We start from the raw sequence: 16,713 nt of genomic DNA on the forward strand, positions 1-16,713 counted from the left end.
TCAGCACAGCTTGAACCCTTCTGGTATGGTTTATAAGTATCCATAGCAACATGCCTTCCTCAAAGCATCCAGCTGGGTTAGTCCAGAGAAGGCAAGTCAGATACTTTTTAGGTTGCACATACTCTGAAAATGATCCAATTAATCCAGGATGAAGTGTGGTGTGAGGGCAGCGAGTCAGGAAGCCTGGAAACGCGGGCAGCACTGTAGTATCTGCTTGAGAAAATGGTTTTTACATTCTGCACACGTGCACACTCCTGCACAGGAATGCCACAACAAGCACGTCAAGACCAGAGGATGGATAGTCTGCAAGAGGAGGTGCTCTCCTTCCACCACCTGGGTCCTAGAGACGAAACTCAGGGCTCAGGTTTGGAGGCAAGCACCCTTCCCGTTGAACCATCTCACAAACCTCAGCACTTGCTTTCACAGGAAGTATGTTTAGCTTGTAGTTTATAAAACTAGTAGTCTATCCTGGGTGCAGTTAAACTGGGAAGATGCTATTTCAACAGCTCATAAACATCAGGTCTGATTCAATACTGTATCTTTTATTGGAGTCTAACACACCTATGTAGTAAAAGTCCTTCGTAGTATCTGCTGAATGGCCAAATAGTTCCAGAATGAATCAGTTCATGTGCCCAGACAAGCACTCTGACAAACAGCTCTGGCTGCAGGTGCTGTCAGAGCGTGTTCCTACGCACCACACTGAACAGTAAGCCCGTCTCTAGGTCCTGATGCCACACAATCACAGCAGTCAGGTAAAGTGGAGTTTATTAGGGAAGCACAAGAGCCATAGATACCCCAAGTGACAGAAAGAAAACTGAAAATGTCCCTTCAAGCCAACTGGGGGCCTGGCTTTGACCTCCCAGAATAAGAAACTGGTGGGTTAGCAACAACATTTTTTGGCAACCACACTGCAGGGCACAAGAGTCTCAGTCAGGACGGCCTCCCCCTCCTGTCACGGGCGGAGAGAAGATGGACTGTTGACAGCCAGTGCAGAGGGAAGTCTGAGAGAAAGAGACTGAGGCAGGGAGGACTTAACAGAGTCCTGGCTCGCCTCTGAACACCTCAAGCACATTGACAAGTAGTTCCAAACAATGTTACTGAAAAGGGGAAATGCCTAAAGATGTTTCCAAGAGGTTCCCTGGACTTCTTCCCCATGCCACATCACATCCCAGGTGCATACAGCAGAGCCCAAAGGCCACTTTTGAAAAAAGAAAAACAAGAAAAAGCCCTGTTGCTCTGTAAGGAGAGGGGGAGGCGCAGAAGGCTGCTGGGCCTTTCCCACATGGCCAGAGTTCTGTACAGCGACTCCCAGCAGCAGCGTGGCACAGCTCTAGGTGAGAGTCTCACCCTTTGTCACCTGTGAAGGGAAAACTGACATTTAGATAAAATGCAAAGGAACTAAAACCACTAAAAAAATAAATAAATAAAAATCCTCTTTTGGATCCTATGCAGTGAGAAATGGAAGTGGTAGCAGAGGCAGCCCCAGAATCCCAGACACCTAGATCCAGGCAGAGCACCAACTTCTGTAAGCCTGTCCTGTCTCTAGGTAGAAATATGTAATCCCCCTGGGTCGCCTGGGCCATACTCACCCTCGCTTCAATGTACTCTATTCTCCGTTCAAGGGCTGTCAATTTCTCATTTAGTGTTGCGAGTCTTGAACGACAAGACATATCTGGTAAAAGGAAACTGATGTTCAGGATTAATGTCACTCTAAACACCCACACCCACACAAACCATCTGAACTGAAAAGGAAATTTATCCTTCCAAGTACACATGGGGACTGGGGATATGGCAAGAAGCATTTTTTTGTTTGTTTTTTGTTTTTCAAGACAGGGTTTCTCTGTGTAACCTTGACTGTCCTGGACAAGAAGCATTTAAGGATCAACTACTCAGATTTTATGTAACATCTGAGTCCACAAATGGCAGAGAAGAGCCAACACCAAGGGAGACCTGTGTCTTGCCTCATATCCAAGGATGGTTGCAGTGATCCTCTTGTCAACCTAAATTTATGCAACTTAAAAAAGTTACTAAATTTATGGGAAATTGTTAAAGCAGCAACATAAAACTAATGTGCAAAGGACACAGATGGCCGTTCATCCAGGAGTAAACTTAAGGGTCTCAAGAGAAGCAAACAAACGAGAAGCTCTTCAACCTAAGGCAGGGTGTAGCTCAATAAACCCACCAGAAGTTAAATCAGGGCTGTGCGCTGAATCACCACACTATTTCACAGGGCTGAGTGGGAGTGGGTTCTGTTCCCTGGTATTACAGGCACCACACATCACTAGCCTGGAAAGAGACTAAAACTCAAAATCTGAGCGTGGTTTCAGGCTGGGGTTACAGATTAACAGAGGAGGCATGTCCAGGATTACTCCAAGTTCAATACCCAGCACTGCAGCAGTGAGGGGGAGAGGCCAGAGGATACAGCAGAAAACAAGGGAAGGGTGGGTGAGGGAGAGGAGCTGCAGAGAGGAAGGGAGTAAGGAAGGAGGTGAAGGACAGAGGGAGAATGTCAAAAGCCCATGCCATTCATGTTGTCTGACCCTGTCTCTCTGCCTCATGCTCACAGATCAAGTCATCAGCTCTCAGCTCCTACTGCTCCAGCACCATGCTCCCTATCATGGATGGTCACAGACTCAACCTCTCGAACTATGAGCCCCCAAATAAATTCTTTCTTAAGTCGTCTGGGTCACGGTGTTTTGTGACAGCAATTAAAAGGATACAAGTTGGTATCAGGGAGTGGGCTATCAGACAGGGACAGGCTTGATCACACTGCTTTTTGGAGAATATGGAAGATTTTAGGATAGAAAAGTGCTGAACACTGTAAGCAGGTCTTCTTGTTTTTTGTTTTCAAAACAGGGTTTCTCTGTGTAACAGTCTTAGCTGTCCTGGAACTCATTTTTTGTAGACCACGCTGGCCTTGAACTCACTGAGAGCTGCCTGTCTACGCCTCCCAAGTGCTGGGATTAAAGGCATGCACCACCACTGCCCAGCTCGTAAGCAGGTCTTAATGGGCCCCTAATGCTCAATGCACTGAAGCATCCTAATAAGAGCCTGGATGACCTAGACTATGGAGGCCCAGCGTAAGAGGTTTCAGAGGGGAACAACAGTGTCTGGGGTAGAGACTATTCTTGTGATATTTTTGCAAAGAATATGGCTGCTTTTTATCCTTATCCTAAAAATCTGCTTGAGGTTAAACTGAAAAGTTTTAGACTAATTTCTTTGGCAGGGAATATTTTAAGACAGCCTAATAGCAACTTGGTGGTGTGGTTATTACTAATTACTCTTTTGCAGGTCTACAACAACAACAACAACAAAAAAAAAAACAAGCAGGGCAAAGAGAAATACAAAATATACAGTTTGTGGAGAAAAAGATCAGTAGGAAATTTAATGTTGGAACCAAGGCTTGTGCTGAAAGAGAAAAAAAGTCTGATGAGAAATGGAATAAGGGAATGGACACCCTTGGGGCCCAGACCCTACCAAGTTAATCCTGCAATTTACAGAAGAAAAGGGTGTAAGGAATTTCCTGCTCCTAAGAGGCAACAACAAATCAGTTTATAATAATGGAGGCCAGGCTCCATCCCCAACAGGCAGCAGAAATTGGTAGGATTTGGTCATGTGGCTGTGGCTAGAATCATGAAGGATAATTGAGAAAATGAGCTGTGGAATCTTCCTCCACAATTGAGGAGAGCTTCTGATGTCAGGCGCGTGGTAGTGAGTCATTGCGTGGTAGCCGAGCTGCCATCGTGTGCAGCTGGGAAAGTGAAGCCTGGATGGCACTGGCGATTCTAGGACGTGCTAGAGCTGCGGGGTATCTGCTGGAGCGAGCTGCAGACGGAGCAGAAAGAGCCGGAAAGAGAGAAGTGTGCTGCCGACACAAGTGCAGTCAGCAGTGCTGTAAGGGAAGAGCCATCTAAGACCGCTGATGTAAAACACAAAGATACAGGATTTGCAGTCTGCCCTGCTGGGTTTCCATCTTGCTTGTCCAGCATTTCCACACTATGCCACTAATCCTCCCTATTGGAAGGGCAACACATATTCTGTGCCATTATATGCTGGAAATACATAATGTGCTTTCTTTTTCCTTTTTTTTAATGGAGGTTATGAGATTGCCTCGAGTCTCAGAAGAGACTTTGGACTTTTAAACTATACTGAGTCTGAAAAAGACTATAAAGACAGTTTTTTCTTTCTTCTTTTTTCTTTGAGACAAGGTCTCCCTATGTAGACATGGCTGTTTTGGCACTCTATAAACAGATCAGGCTGGCCTCAAACTCACAAAGATCTACCTGTCTCTGCCTCTTGAGTATTGGGATTAAGAGCGCTACACCTCACTGACAATGGAGATTTTTAAAGTTGAACTAAATGCATTTTTGCATCATGATACGGCCACAAGCCTATGGGAGTTAGAAAATGAAATGGCGCTCACAGGCTCATATATTTGAATTCTTGGTAAGAATTAGGAGGTAGAGCCTTATGGGGGGGGGGTGTCACTCGGGGTGAGCTTTGTTAGCTCTCTCTCTCTGCCACGCCTGCCTGCCACCATGTTCCTCACCATAATAGTCATGGACTCGAATTCCCAAGTGAACTCTAAATTAAGAACTTTCTTTTATAAGTTTCTTTGGGCATGGTCTTTTGTTACAGCAATTGAAAAGTAAGACAGCGTCTTATCATCTGAGCTCTTGGAGGCTATGCAGTTATTTCCACTGGAAAACACTGCTTCAACAATATCTAAATACCAAAAAGAGGCCTTTCTGAACTAGAGAAAATTCAATCAGTATCAAGCACATACCGGAACCAAGACTCCATCTGTGAAAAGCGGCCTTGACTGTTTCCCTCTGCCTTTTCCTTTTTACCACCTCTCCCGGAATATAACCTAGTCTCCCCTAAAATACCTTCTTCTCTGCTGACTCCTCTACCTGAGACCATTAGACCTTTTCTTCTCGGCTGTCCCCAACACAGGAGGAGACAAACGTGACGGCTACTTCCTACTACCTCCTCCACCCCACGTTTCTATCTCAATAACCTTTACTTTTTATGTCTCAAGCAGCTGTGAACCCTCTGAACACTCTCCCACAGGATGACTCAACAGCTAGCGAACAACTTTCCCTCATCTCTGGCTGGCTCTGCAGAAGCCCTTCAGCACTTGCTCTGAAAACCCTTCTCTACGCTGACCCAGCCTCAACTTTCACCTCAGCATCAGCATCTTGCCTATCTAAACATTCTTCTTCACCAAGACTTGGCTAAAAGTTTGCCTCTGAGCAGTCTCACCAGTCTTACACAATCCTTTTTTTTTTTTTTTCTGAATGTCTTCAAATTCTTTTTTTTTTTTTTTTTTGGTTTTTCGAGACAGGGTTTCACTGTAGCTTTGGAACCTGTCCTGGAACTCCCTTTGTAGACCAGGCTGGCCTCGAACTCACAGAGATTCGCCTGCCTCTGCCTCCCGAGTGCTGGGATTAAAGGCGTGCGCCACCACCGCCCGGCTGTCTTCAAATTCTTAAGGATGGATTTCTCATCCTTAAGTTACTCATGTACTTGGGTCTTTGGTTTGCCACTTTCCACATTTTGGATAAATAGTTAAAAAAAAAAATAAGGGGAGAACAGGCTGAGGAGATGCCTCAGTGGTTAAAGCGCCTGCTTGAGGGCAGGAGTTCAGATGTTGAGCAAGCCATGTAAATGCCATGTGGGCACGGTGGCCTGCCTGTAATTCCAGCCTCAGAAGATCCTCCTCAGAATAAATTAGCTAGCAAGACTAGCCATGAAATCCCATCAGCGAGCTCTGGATCTGACTGAGAGAGACCCTGCCTCAGTGAGTAGGTGGAAAGCAATGATGATTCCCTTGTGCAGGTGGCATGTGCCCACATGCAAAAACAAACAAACTACACATTATCTAGACAGACACACGAAGAATGGTGTGTGCGTGTAAAATAAGGATGTATATTTGTTACTTCTGTATAAATATCATAAACAAGAGCCCCAGAGAGAGAGGGATGGGTTGATAAAGCAGAGTTTCCAGGGGACCCCTGGAGTCAGTCTGATCTCACACCCCAATATTTGCTCACCACCCAATCTCTCAAACTGCATTTTTCCCTTGTGGTTCCCATGCATTCTTTCTCACATTCACCCATTCCCATTCTCCATGATCCTTCTTCAAACTTAGCTTACTGACATGTAGCTCACACACCACATTCACCTGCAGAGTGTAGGCGTCATGGTCACCAGTTCACTTGCCGAGCGGAACAACCATTACCATAATCTATGGACAGCAATCTCACTGTCTCCAAGGGAAACTTCATATTTAGTACTTTTATTCCCCATTCTGCTTCCCCAGCCTTGGAAATCACTACTGGGCCAAGCGACCTGTGCACTCTCGTTGTTTTCCTTTCTCTCTTTCCTTTGGAGGCAGGAGATGAGTCTTAGTCCACTGAAAACACTATCACTTAGCTCTGTCTCCAAACATTTTTGTTATGTTTTTCTGCTCAGACAGGGTGTGTCTACGTAGTGGCCTTCACTGGCCTGAAGCTCACTACCTTGGAACTTACAAGCACTCCTTGCTTCCTGCACCCAAGTGTTAGAGACAGAGGAATGTGCCACCATGTTTGGAACTTCTCCCTTTTTAATTTTTTTTTCGTTTGTCTCAGGTAGCCAAGGATGGTCTACACCTCACTATGTAGCTGAAGATGACCTTGAACTTCTGATCCTCTGGCTTCCACTCCCCAAGTATTAGGATTACAGGTGTACAACACGATGACTGCTGGTCCCTCCTTTTTAAACCTTACGACTATTGCTGCCTCCCCTAGTTCCCAAGTCTAGCTTACACATGACCACCCTAGTGACCTCACTTTTCCTAGAAACACTGCCACTTTACACTATTTCACACTTTTGTGTATGTGTGTTATGTGTGGTGCGGCACGTATGTAGAGATCAAAGGGCAACTTTTGGGAGTGGTTCTCTCCTTCAACTACACAGATCCTGAGACTGAACTCGAGTCATCAGGCTCAACAAGTACCTTAACCCACTGAGCCACCGCACCAGCTCGACTCTACCACTTCTGTCAGGACTAGCCAAGGGCCCAGATTTCCATTTAGTATGGTGTCTGGAAGTTCAAAAGCAAATAAATGTATCTCTGACAACTGTAATTCCCGTGAGAAGAGATACACAGAAATGATGGGAGGAGAGATGCAGGGAGAGCTGTCAATCCCAGAGAGCTGTGCTGGTCTACCCGTCAATCTGGTAAATCAATCAGAACCCCAAACAATACTCTGGAACTGGCATATATGAATCAACACTGTTGAAGAAGACAAAGTGTGCACCTCCAGACACAGGCTCTGGAATACGCCTGAGTTAAACACGAATATGGTTCATAGGCTGCGGTGTAGCCAAGGGTAGAGTGCTGCATCAAACACGTAAGGCCCTGGGTTCCACCCCAGCATCCGCCATTTTACACAAGAATAATAGGGAAGCATTCAGCAACTGGATGACTAGAGACCCTGAATTTAAGTGTACTTTGTTACAAAGCACTGAAAGTGCCAGGTCTCATCAGGGGGCTTGCTAGCATGTCCACAGCTTCACTGCTGACAATACGAACACACAATTCCCTCTCTAAATTTATTTTTCAGGTAGGATCCTCCCTACGCAGCCTGGGCTGGCCTGGGACTAGAACCTATAATCCTTCCACCGCGTGCTTTCCAGGCACTGGGAATGCTTCACTTCCCAGCGCTCAGCTACACCTGGCTAGCCTCTCTGGACTATTTCATACACACCTTTAGCACAACAAAAATTGGTACTATCTCAAATTGTCTCCTGGGTTTTTGTTCTTGTTCTTTGTTTTGTTTTCCAGGAGGGTGTGGGGGAGTGTGTGTGGAGGAGGGTCTATCCTATTTCCATATATAGTTCAGGTTAGACTGGAACTCACCATGTAACCCAGGGTGGAAATCCTATCTCAGCCTTCTGAGTGTCAATACACCTGACTCTTGTTTTGAAATCAAGTTTAAGCTCTTGAATGAGTTTTGGGAGTGAAGATTTTGAAATCTAGAAAGAAATGTCCCTTTTCCTGCTTTACAAGTAAGAAAGTCTCTGGTGTGATGTCTGTATTAAATGTCTATAAATAACATTTTACAGAGAACAAATTTGATTTGGGACTTCTGCTGCATCCTAAATTGGGAAAATAAGCAGGATTCCATTTTTTTTTTTTTTTTCGAGACAGGGTTTCTCCGTAGTTTTTGGTTCCTGTCCTGGAACTACCTCTTGTAGACCAGGCTGGCCTCGAACTCAGAGATCCGTCTGCCTCTGCCTCCCGAGTGCTGGGATTAAAGGCGTGCGCCACCACCGCCCGCCAGGATTCCAGTTTTTTAGTAGCAACAAGAAAGGCCTACATGGCTGTTACCTTCTCTGAAGATATTAAGGATTCAGTGTCTGGAGTCACTACTAGGTGGTTTTAAAAACTGTTGAAGTTAATTCTTTCAAGAAAGGCATAACTAATTAGAAGGCAGACCCTCATTATGATGCACAATTAAAGGTTAAATTAACTGTTAGCTGAGCCTTCAGGCAAGTTCCTGGTTGACAAGCTCAGGATTCCTGAGCTTACAGAGATATCACTTGGCTGAGAAGCTTTGAGTCCTAGAATAAAGCAGTCTGAGGCTCGCACAGATGACTCAGAGGAACTGCAGGAGGTATGCTGTCCAATTCTACACCCTCACCTCTCCCCTGCAGTTCTGGCGTATATCCCTGAGGTCTGAGCTGTGCTCATGATGACACATGTCAGTGGACAAAGATTCTACGGTTCACGTTGAGGAGGCATCTGGAAATCCCTGCCCTGACAGAGGGTAGGTAACCACGCGCTCTGCAGGGGAAGGGACTATTCTCTCGATGACTGGACAACTTTCACTCTTGGAATTCTAACTTGTAAGAGGGGAGTGACAATCTGTTCCACTTCAGTGTCAGACAACCGCTAAACCTGAGGCCACACAGATGGTGACACACAGTCACACCTCACACTGCTCTGTACTTTGGATTGTGTGAGGTTTCTAAAAAACATTATCAGACTATGTATAGGTCTATATTTTTAGACGGGACCTAAGCCTAAGCAACACGATGAAACTTTTTCAAAAAAAAAAAAAAAAAAAAGCTACAAAAGAACAGGGCGTGATGGTGCAGGACTTTAATGCCAGAACTCAGGAGAGACAGAGGACCAGGAACTTTCTGACTGGTCTACAATAATTACCTCTCTCTCTCTCTCTCTCTCTCTCTCTCTCTCTCAATATATATATATATATATAAAACAAAAAAGGGGGATGAAGGAGGGAGGGGAGAAACAAGAGTAGAGAAGTGAACAGTACTAAGAGATTTAGAATTCTGACCAGCAATGATAGTGTACACCCATAATTCCAGCTCTCAGGACAAGGCATGAATATTCCAAGTTCTAGACCATCCTGGATACTTTAGTGAGACCCTGTCTGAAAAATTCTGTCAGAAATAAGACATACTTTCTTGGGGGTGTACATGTCAAAGGTAAATATGTGTGCACTAAATGTAGCCTCTATGCAGCCGGGCATAAGAGGCACAGGCCTATAGTCTCAGTTAGATGAAGCAGTACTTGAACCTGGCCAGGGGTTAGAGGCCAGCTTGTTACATAATGAAATCCCAATTAATGTACCAAAATAATGTACAGGCCGGTAACAGACTGAGAAGCATTTGTGATCTTCTGGAACCCCAACACCAACAGACCCCCCCCAAAAAAGTCAAGTGTGGTAGTGCACACCTTTAACACCTGCACTTGGGAGGGAGATCTCCATGAGTCTAAGGCCAGCTTGGTCTGCACAGTGTGAGTTCTATGCCAGCCAAGGCTATAGATTTTGTCTCAAAACAAACAAACAAACAAACAACAACCAGAAACAGAAGCCTTCAGATTTTACTAGTTCCATTGCAGTTATGTAACTATTGAGGAAAGGAAAAGCTTCCTAATGTAATTCAGTCAGAATGAAGTTGTTATTACCGAGACCCAGATTTCAAACAGTGAGAAGTTACATCACTCTGAAATTCTGGAAAGCAGCCCTGATTTAACTTGGGATTCTGATGCTTTACTGATTGAACTGGCATCAATACTTTGGTTAGACCCTGTTTGGACCTCTGATATTAACTCCTTCCTGACAGATAAATGACGTTTTCTAACCGTGCTTGTTAAAACTTTCCAGGTGAGTCATTTTCTCAACAACTCTCCACTGCCTCTCCAGACTAAGCCAGGCTCAATCTTATGATCCTATCCCAGGGCATCCTGTCCCCTAGCCTAAAAGACTTGGGTTTTTGGAGGGATTTTTGCTTTTCTGTTGTTTTTTCTGAGACAGGGTCTTATCCTTTAGCTAGACTGGCCTTAGGCAATCCTCCTGCCTCAGTCAGGTAGTATTACAGGCGTAAACCACCACACCAGACTATTTGAATTTCTTTTATTTGATACTTCTTTGAGGGAATGCTACTCAGTAAGGAATGCTGCTCTTAAAAGATGTCCAATACCCCAGTTCTCTGGCAAAGTAAGGTAAATAGACTATGTGAACCAACACTACCATAGCTTACACCGGAGGCAAACAAACAACTCCAAGTACAGTTTGGAGGTAGAGCGCTTCTGGCACTCACAAGGTCCTCAGCTCAACTCCAAGCACCACCACAACAGAACCTTCCTAGGAAAACTGGACTGTGGGTAGCAGGGCAAAGGACCAGTACTTCCAAGATGTTGTAATCTAAAAAGTCCTCTAATGTCAGCAGGCCGAACTGTAACTCCACTCAATCATACTCCCTTCATTTACATTCCTTAAATAAATTCTTTGGGGGATACACAAACTCTCTTATTGACTACAGTCCTCCACTGTAAACTCCTAACCTCCACAGCAACTTACGGGTGTAAAGCTATACAACTGACATATACATTTATGTTATTCTCTCATTAATTGGTATCTTTAATCTCTATTCCCTGTTCAAGAAATCCATGTAAGATTATAATCCTAGCTGGACGGTAGAGGTGCATGCCTCTTTAATCCCAGCACTCAGGAGGCAGAGGCAGGCAAATCTCTGTGAGTTCAAGGTCAACCTGGTCTACAAAAATGAGTTCCAGAACAACCAAGGCCCTAGCACAAAAAACCAAAAAGATTATAATCCTATATACTTTGTAAGTGCATTTTAATTTAAAAAGAATGAAAGAAAGAAAAAAGGAAAGGAAGGGAGAGGTATTCACCAGATGTGGTGGTCCACATCTCTAATCCCAGCTCTTAGGACACAGACCCAAGAGGGTCGTCACAAGTTAGTGGTCATCCTGATAGAGTCCCAGGCCAGCACAGAGTGACAGATACTATGGGGAGGGGCAGTAAGGCACGAGTATCAAGAGTTCCAGCAATTTACTAAGACTGAAAACAAAATGGGATAGGGACCATGGGGTGGGGGTTAAGATCTTTTTATTTATTTATTCTTTTGCTTTCATTGTATGCAGAGGTGGTGTGGGCATGTGCCAAGGCAGCACTATCAGGTCAGGGACAACTTGTGGGAGTTGGTTCTCTCCTTTCGTCTGTGGGTCCTGAGGATTCTACTCAGTTAAGTTGCCAGACTTGGTGGCCTTTACCTGCTAAGCCATCTCACTGGCCCAAGAGAACTTCTTTGAATGCAGAAAATGGTTCGTTTTTTTGGTTTTTCGAAACAGGGTTTCTCTGTGGTTATGGAGCCTGTCCTGGAACTAGCTCTTGCAGACCAGGCTGGTCTCGAACTCACAGAGATCCGCCTGCGTCTGTCTCCCAAGTGCTGGGATTAAAGGCATGCGCCACCACTGCCCGGGCGTTTCGTGTTTTTTTTTTTTTTTTTTTTTTTTTTGTGGTTGTTTTGATTTGGCTAGCCTCAAACTCGTGGCATTCTTTGTGCCTCCGCCCCCCAAGTGACAAGATTACAGGTTTGTGCCACCAAAGACAGCAGGAAAGACTCCTTACATGTTTCTCCCCACATGGGACCTGTGTAAGAAGTAACTAGACCTGCCGATTTTCGCTTTGGTCCTCCTGCCTGTTTCCTGAGTGCTGTTATTCAGAGGCCTGGTGCATGCATGCTAAGCCAGTACTCTACCAACTGGGCATCCTCGGCCCTTAATGATGCTTTTTCCATTTTTTTTTCTTTTGTTCTCTGCCCTAAAATAAACAAAACAAAACCTCTTTCCCTTTTAAAGAGTGGGGGTCCCGGGCATGCTACCCAGGCACCCCACCTCTTGGGCTACACTCCATAATCGAAGCTGTTGCTCTGTCACCTTCCTGTATACTAACTTAGGACTCATCAGTTCTCTGGATAGAAAATGAAAACAATTTCTTCAAAACACAGCATTGTCACCCATTTTGGTCTAAACTGCTGAAAACTGCTAATCAGTCGACCCAAAGCGTCCCAGTGGAAAAGGATCGCTAGGTGCCATGTGCACGTCTTGTGTAAGAAAGTCTCTGATGGAAGCCTTCCCGAGAACGTGAGTCTGTGACAGGTTTTCTGTCCAGAAGGCTAGGGACAAATGCAGAAAGAAATGAAGACTGTCACCAGTCACACCTACGAGAGATTTTGGAAAAGTAGACTGCTGAAAGTGTCTGCCCTGTTAGATCTGAGGAAGCAGACAGAAGCACCCAGAACACCTACCATGAAGCAGATACAGGGCTACAAAAGGCATTTCCAAGGCCCAAGAGGACCCCAGCCCTCCCTCTGACCTCATTATCACCAAAGGTAACCGGGGGCGGGGGGTGAGCAGGAACAACAGAAAGAAAGCATTTAAGGGGTTTCAGACTTGCCCCTAAAGGAGATGGAGAACTATCAGGAGTCTCTAACTGTAAACGTGACCGTGACACGGTTGCGCACTGTGTGCCAAGTGGAGACTGGCGTGGAAACGCAGCGCAGACCGAGGTCGGTGATGGATGGATGGGCCTAGGAGGCTTGGGCAGTGGGCGCGGGACCTGGCAATGGGCAGGGTAGTCCCACCGAGACCGCCTAGTGAGGCTCGGGGTGAGGGGACTGGGGCCGGCGGGGCGCGGAAGAGGAAGGGAGCAGCCGGGACTGGGCGCCGCCGGCCGCCGCCAACGCCTCCCTCCTCCCAGCCTCCCCAGCTCGCCCGCTGACCGAAAGAGTTGAGAAAGTCCGAGATTTTCTTGATACTGCTGGTGATGATCTCAATGTACTCCCGATTCGCCCAGTCCTGGTGAATCTCTCGCTGCACTGGATCCTCTTGTCCCGCCATGGCAGCCGCCTGAGGAAGAGTGACTGCGCAGGCGCAGGCGCCGCGGCCTCTAAAGGCCGCCAGGGCGCCTGCGCCACCATCCGGAACCCCAGTGTTCCGAACCCGAGAAAGGCCCGGCAGAGTGGAGCGCATGCGCGGAGTAACAGCCGTTCGCTCTGTGCTATAGCTTGGTTTATATAAAACTAGAATCCCCCGCTTGCCAGGCGAAGACCAAGATCTAGTCCCCGGCTGCTCGCCCAGCTCTCTTGACACCGTGTCAGCAGAGATGGGCCCAGTCCTCGAATACTGTTTTGTTGGTTTTTCGAGACGGGGTTTTTCTGTGTAACAGCTTCAGCTATCCCGGTACTCACTTTGTAGACTAGGCTGACCTCGAACCCACTTGCCTCGGCCTCCAGAGTGCTTGCGATTAAAGGCATACCCACCACACCCGGCGAATCTCGTTCTTTTAAAAATGCATTTCATGCTTGGGTCAAAAGCTCTGTTCATTCTCGTTTTTTTTTTTTAAAATTATTCATATTTGTGTGTGTGCATGTATATGTGTGGGCGCCTACCGGATTCTAGTCTGGTGGAAATCAGAGGATAATTTGTAGGAGTGGGTTCCTCATCTTCCACCTTGTGGGGGTCAAACTCAGGTCATCTGGCTTGGTGGCAAGTGCCATTATTTGCTGAGACCCCCTGACTCTGAATCTCCATGATTAAAATGCCTTTCAACAACCTGGTAGGATAGGCTACCAATATATATATATTGGTAGCCTGGTCTACAGAGTGAGTTCCAGAACAGCCAGGGCTACACAAAGAAACCCTGTCTTGGGGGGCATTGTGTGTGTGTGTGTGTGTGTGAGAGAGAGAGAGAGAGAGAGAGAGAGAGAGAGAGAGAGAGAGAGAGAAAGAGAGAGAGAGAGAGGGAGGGAGGGAGGAGAGGGAGAGGGAGAGGGAGAGGGATAGGGGGAGAGGGAGAGAGGAGAGAGAGACACAGAGGGAGGGAGGGAGGGAGGGAGGGAGGGAGGGAGGGAGGGAGGGAGGGAGGGAGGGAGGGAGGAAAATACCGCAAAACAATATCAAACCTTTTCATTTAATCATTTTGTTCAGGAAATCATTGAGGGGTTGGAGAGATGGCTCAGAGGTTAAGAGCACTGGCTGCCCTTTCCAAAGGTCCTGAGTTCAATTCCCAGCAACTATATGGTGGCTCACAACCATCTATAATGAGATCTGGTGCCCTCTTCTGGCCTGCAGGCAGAAAATTATTATACATAATAAATAAATCTTTTAAAAAATCGTTGAACAAACTGGTCATTGTGCATGCTTGTAATCTCAGCACGCAAAAGATTAAGACAGAAGGCCTGTCCTGAGTCTAACCAGCTGAAATACACAGTAAGACACAATGGGAAAAACACTTTAACCATAAGGATGAACTTTGAGGTTATGTTTGCAATAATAATTAGAGTAAGGCCAAACAATGGTTTGGCTAACCCATGGCAGTATTTTATTAAGCAGTCTTTTTTTTTTTTTTTTTTTGGTTTTTCAAGACAGGGTTTCTCTGTGGTTTTGGAGCCTGTCCTGGAACTAGCTCTTGTAGACCAGGCTGGTCTCGAACTCACTGAGATCCGCCTGCCTCTGCCTCCCAAGTGCTGGGATTAAAGGCGTGCGCCACCACCGCCCGGCTTTAAGCAGTCTTTAAGTGCTAATTTGATTCATGGAAATATAAAAGGATATGCTATACCTAAGAGAAAAACAAAATTATTTATTTATTTATTTTGGGTTTTTGAGTCATGGTTTCTCTGTTCAGTCAAGGCTATCCTGGAGCACACTGTGTAGACCAGGCTGGCCTCAAACTCAGAGATCCACCTGCTTCTGCCTCCCAAGTGCTGGGATTAGAGGCATGTGCCACCACCACCTGGCACCAAAATAGAAATTTTTTAAAATTTCAACTTATGCATGTCTTGGAGGCAGCACCTTGAGGTGGGAAGGCCAGCTCCTAGAATGCCAATTCCTGGAGTGGGTTCTCCAGAGCCAGATGTCACAAAAGCCTGCACCTAGCTCAGCCTGGTTCTTTCTGCTTCTTATCTCCTTTGTAAGAATGTCTTTCTCCTCACACAAGCAGTGTTTTGTAGTGTGTGCGTGCGTGCGGCGCGTGTGCATTTCCTTCTTTCTAAGACTGCAATTGGTTAATAGAAGGAGACTCTGATTTTGTTGGATAGCAGTTGGAGTTAATAGCAAATGATACCTCTCAGAACATGTCCCTTAGATCTGAGGAGACTACACAGAGGACTGTGAACAGATTGTCATGACAGTATGGATCCCTCGTTACCCAACAGTTGTAAACATCTGATCTTGGCTTTGAGATGTTCATATTTAAAAAAAAAAAAGTTGTGCCATAATGACAGCTTCATTTGCCTTTTAAATAGCAGGTGTCTTTTAAATTTATTTTTTATTTTATGTGTGTTGGTGTTATGCCTGCATGGATGTCTATGTGAGGGTGTTGGGTCCCCTGGAACTGGAGTTACAGACAGCTGTGAGCTGCCATGTGGGTCCTGGGAATTGAACCTGGGTCCTCCAGAAGATCAGTGAGTGGTGATCTTAATGGCAGAGCCATCTCTCCAGCACCTAGCAGGGTCTCTTAATTAGGAAGATAAAAACAGATTGAGAAAAGTTGTAACTCAAAAGCACTTCCTCTTTTCCAAGTGTCATCATCATCTGCTTTCTGATTTCCATCCAAATTCTTTCTTGTTTACCTCTTCTGTAATGGGGAGTACATGTATACACACACACACTGGGCACTGGACAAATGCCTCAAGATTCTGTAGGACTTTCAGACCCAGATCTCTGTCTGACCCCAACCCTTGAGTCCCCCAGTCTCAGCAAACAAGACTTTAAAATCCACCTTTAGGGCTAATGTGTTTATCCCACTGTGTCTTGCTGTGTATTCCAGCCGACCTTACACTCAGGCCAGCACTCCTGCCTTAGTTTCATGAGTGCTGAGATTAAAAAAAAAGTACACCAAAATGCTCAGCTTGTCCAATTTTTTTTTTAAATGAAACAATGAGTTCTACAGTAGGGGAAATGCAGAGCTAATTCTGTTTTTAAGAAAAGAGCAAGGCCTGGCGGCGGTGGCACACGCCTTTAATCCCAGCGCTCGGGAGGCAGAGGCAGGCAGATCTCTGTGAGTTCGAGGCTAGCCTGGTCTACAAGAGCTAGTTCCAGGACAGGCTCCAAAACCACAGAGAAACCCTGTCTCGGAAAAAAAAAAAAAAGCAGAGGTCGGGCAGCCACACACTCGGGAGGCAGGTGGATCTCTGTGAGTTTAAGGCCACCCTACACAGAGAAACTCTGTCTTGAGAAAGAAAAAGGACAAGTTGTTACAGTTGTTATTCCTCCAGGCACTTGCATACTATAAGAGACTGAAATAATGGGGGTAGGGGTGGAGCGACTCCTGCCTCCCATTGCCATTCATGCTAATGGACGTGCTGCTCACAGCACTGACTTTT

At 45.8% G+C, this 16,713-nt stretch overlaps 1 protein-coding gene across 1 annotated transcript; it reads right to left on the minus strand.

The window, feature by feature from the left end:
* Positions 1-748: 748 nt before the first annotated feature.
* On the minus strand, positions 749-13,269 carry Brk1 (BRICK1 subunit of SCAR/WAVE actin nucleating complex). Its single transcript, XM_057769120.1, has 3 exons — positions 13,111-13,269; positions 1,590-1,672; positions 749-1,357 (listed from the first exon to the last, which is right to left on the minus strand). Exons 1-3 carry the CDS (start codon positions 13,226-13,228, stop codon positions 1,331-1,333), a joined length of 228 nt encoding a protein of 75 aa, XP_057625103.1. The 5' UTR covers positions 13,229-13,269; the 3' UTR covers positions 749-1,330.
* Between the last annotated feature and the right edge of the window lie 3,444 nt (positions 13,270-16,713).

The sequence above is a fragment of the Chionomys nivalis genome, chromosome 1 (assembly GCF_950005125.1).
Source record: "Chionomys nivalis chromosome 1, mChiNiv1.1, whole genome shotgun sequence".
NCBI classification, from domain to species: Eukaryota; Metazoa; Chordata; class Mammalia; order Rodentia; family Cricetidae; genus Chionomys; species Chionomys nivalis.

Coding starts and splice junctions, on each gene's coding strand:
- Brk1 (XM_057769120.1), bottom strand. CDS start 13,228: ATGGCGGGACAAGAGGATCCAGTGCAGCGAGAGATTCACCAGGACTGG. Junction 1,673..13,110: donor GGACTTTCTCAACTCTTTCG/GTCAGCGGGCGA, acceptor TCCTTTTACCAG/ATATGTCTTGTCGTTCAAGA. Junction 1,358..1,589: donor TAGAGTACATTGAAGCGAGG/GTGAGTATGGCC, acceptor TTCCCTTCACAG/GTGACAAAGGGTGAGACTCT.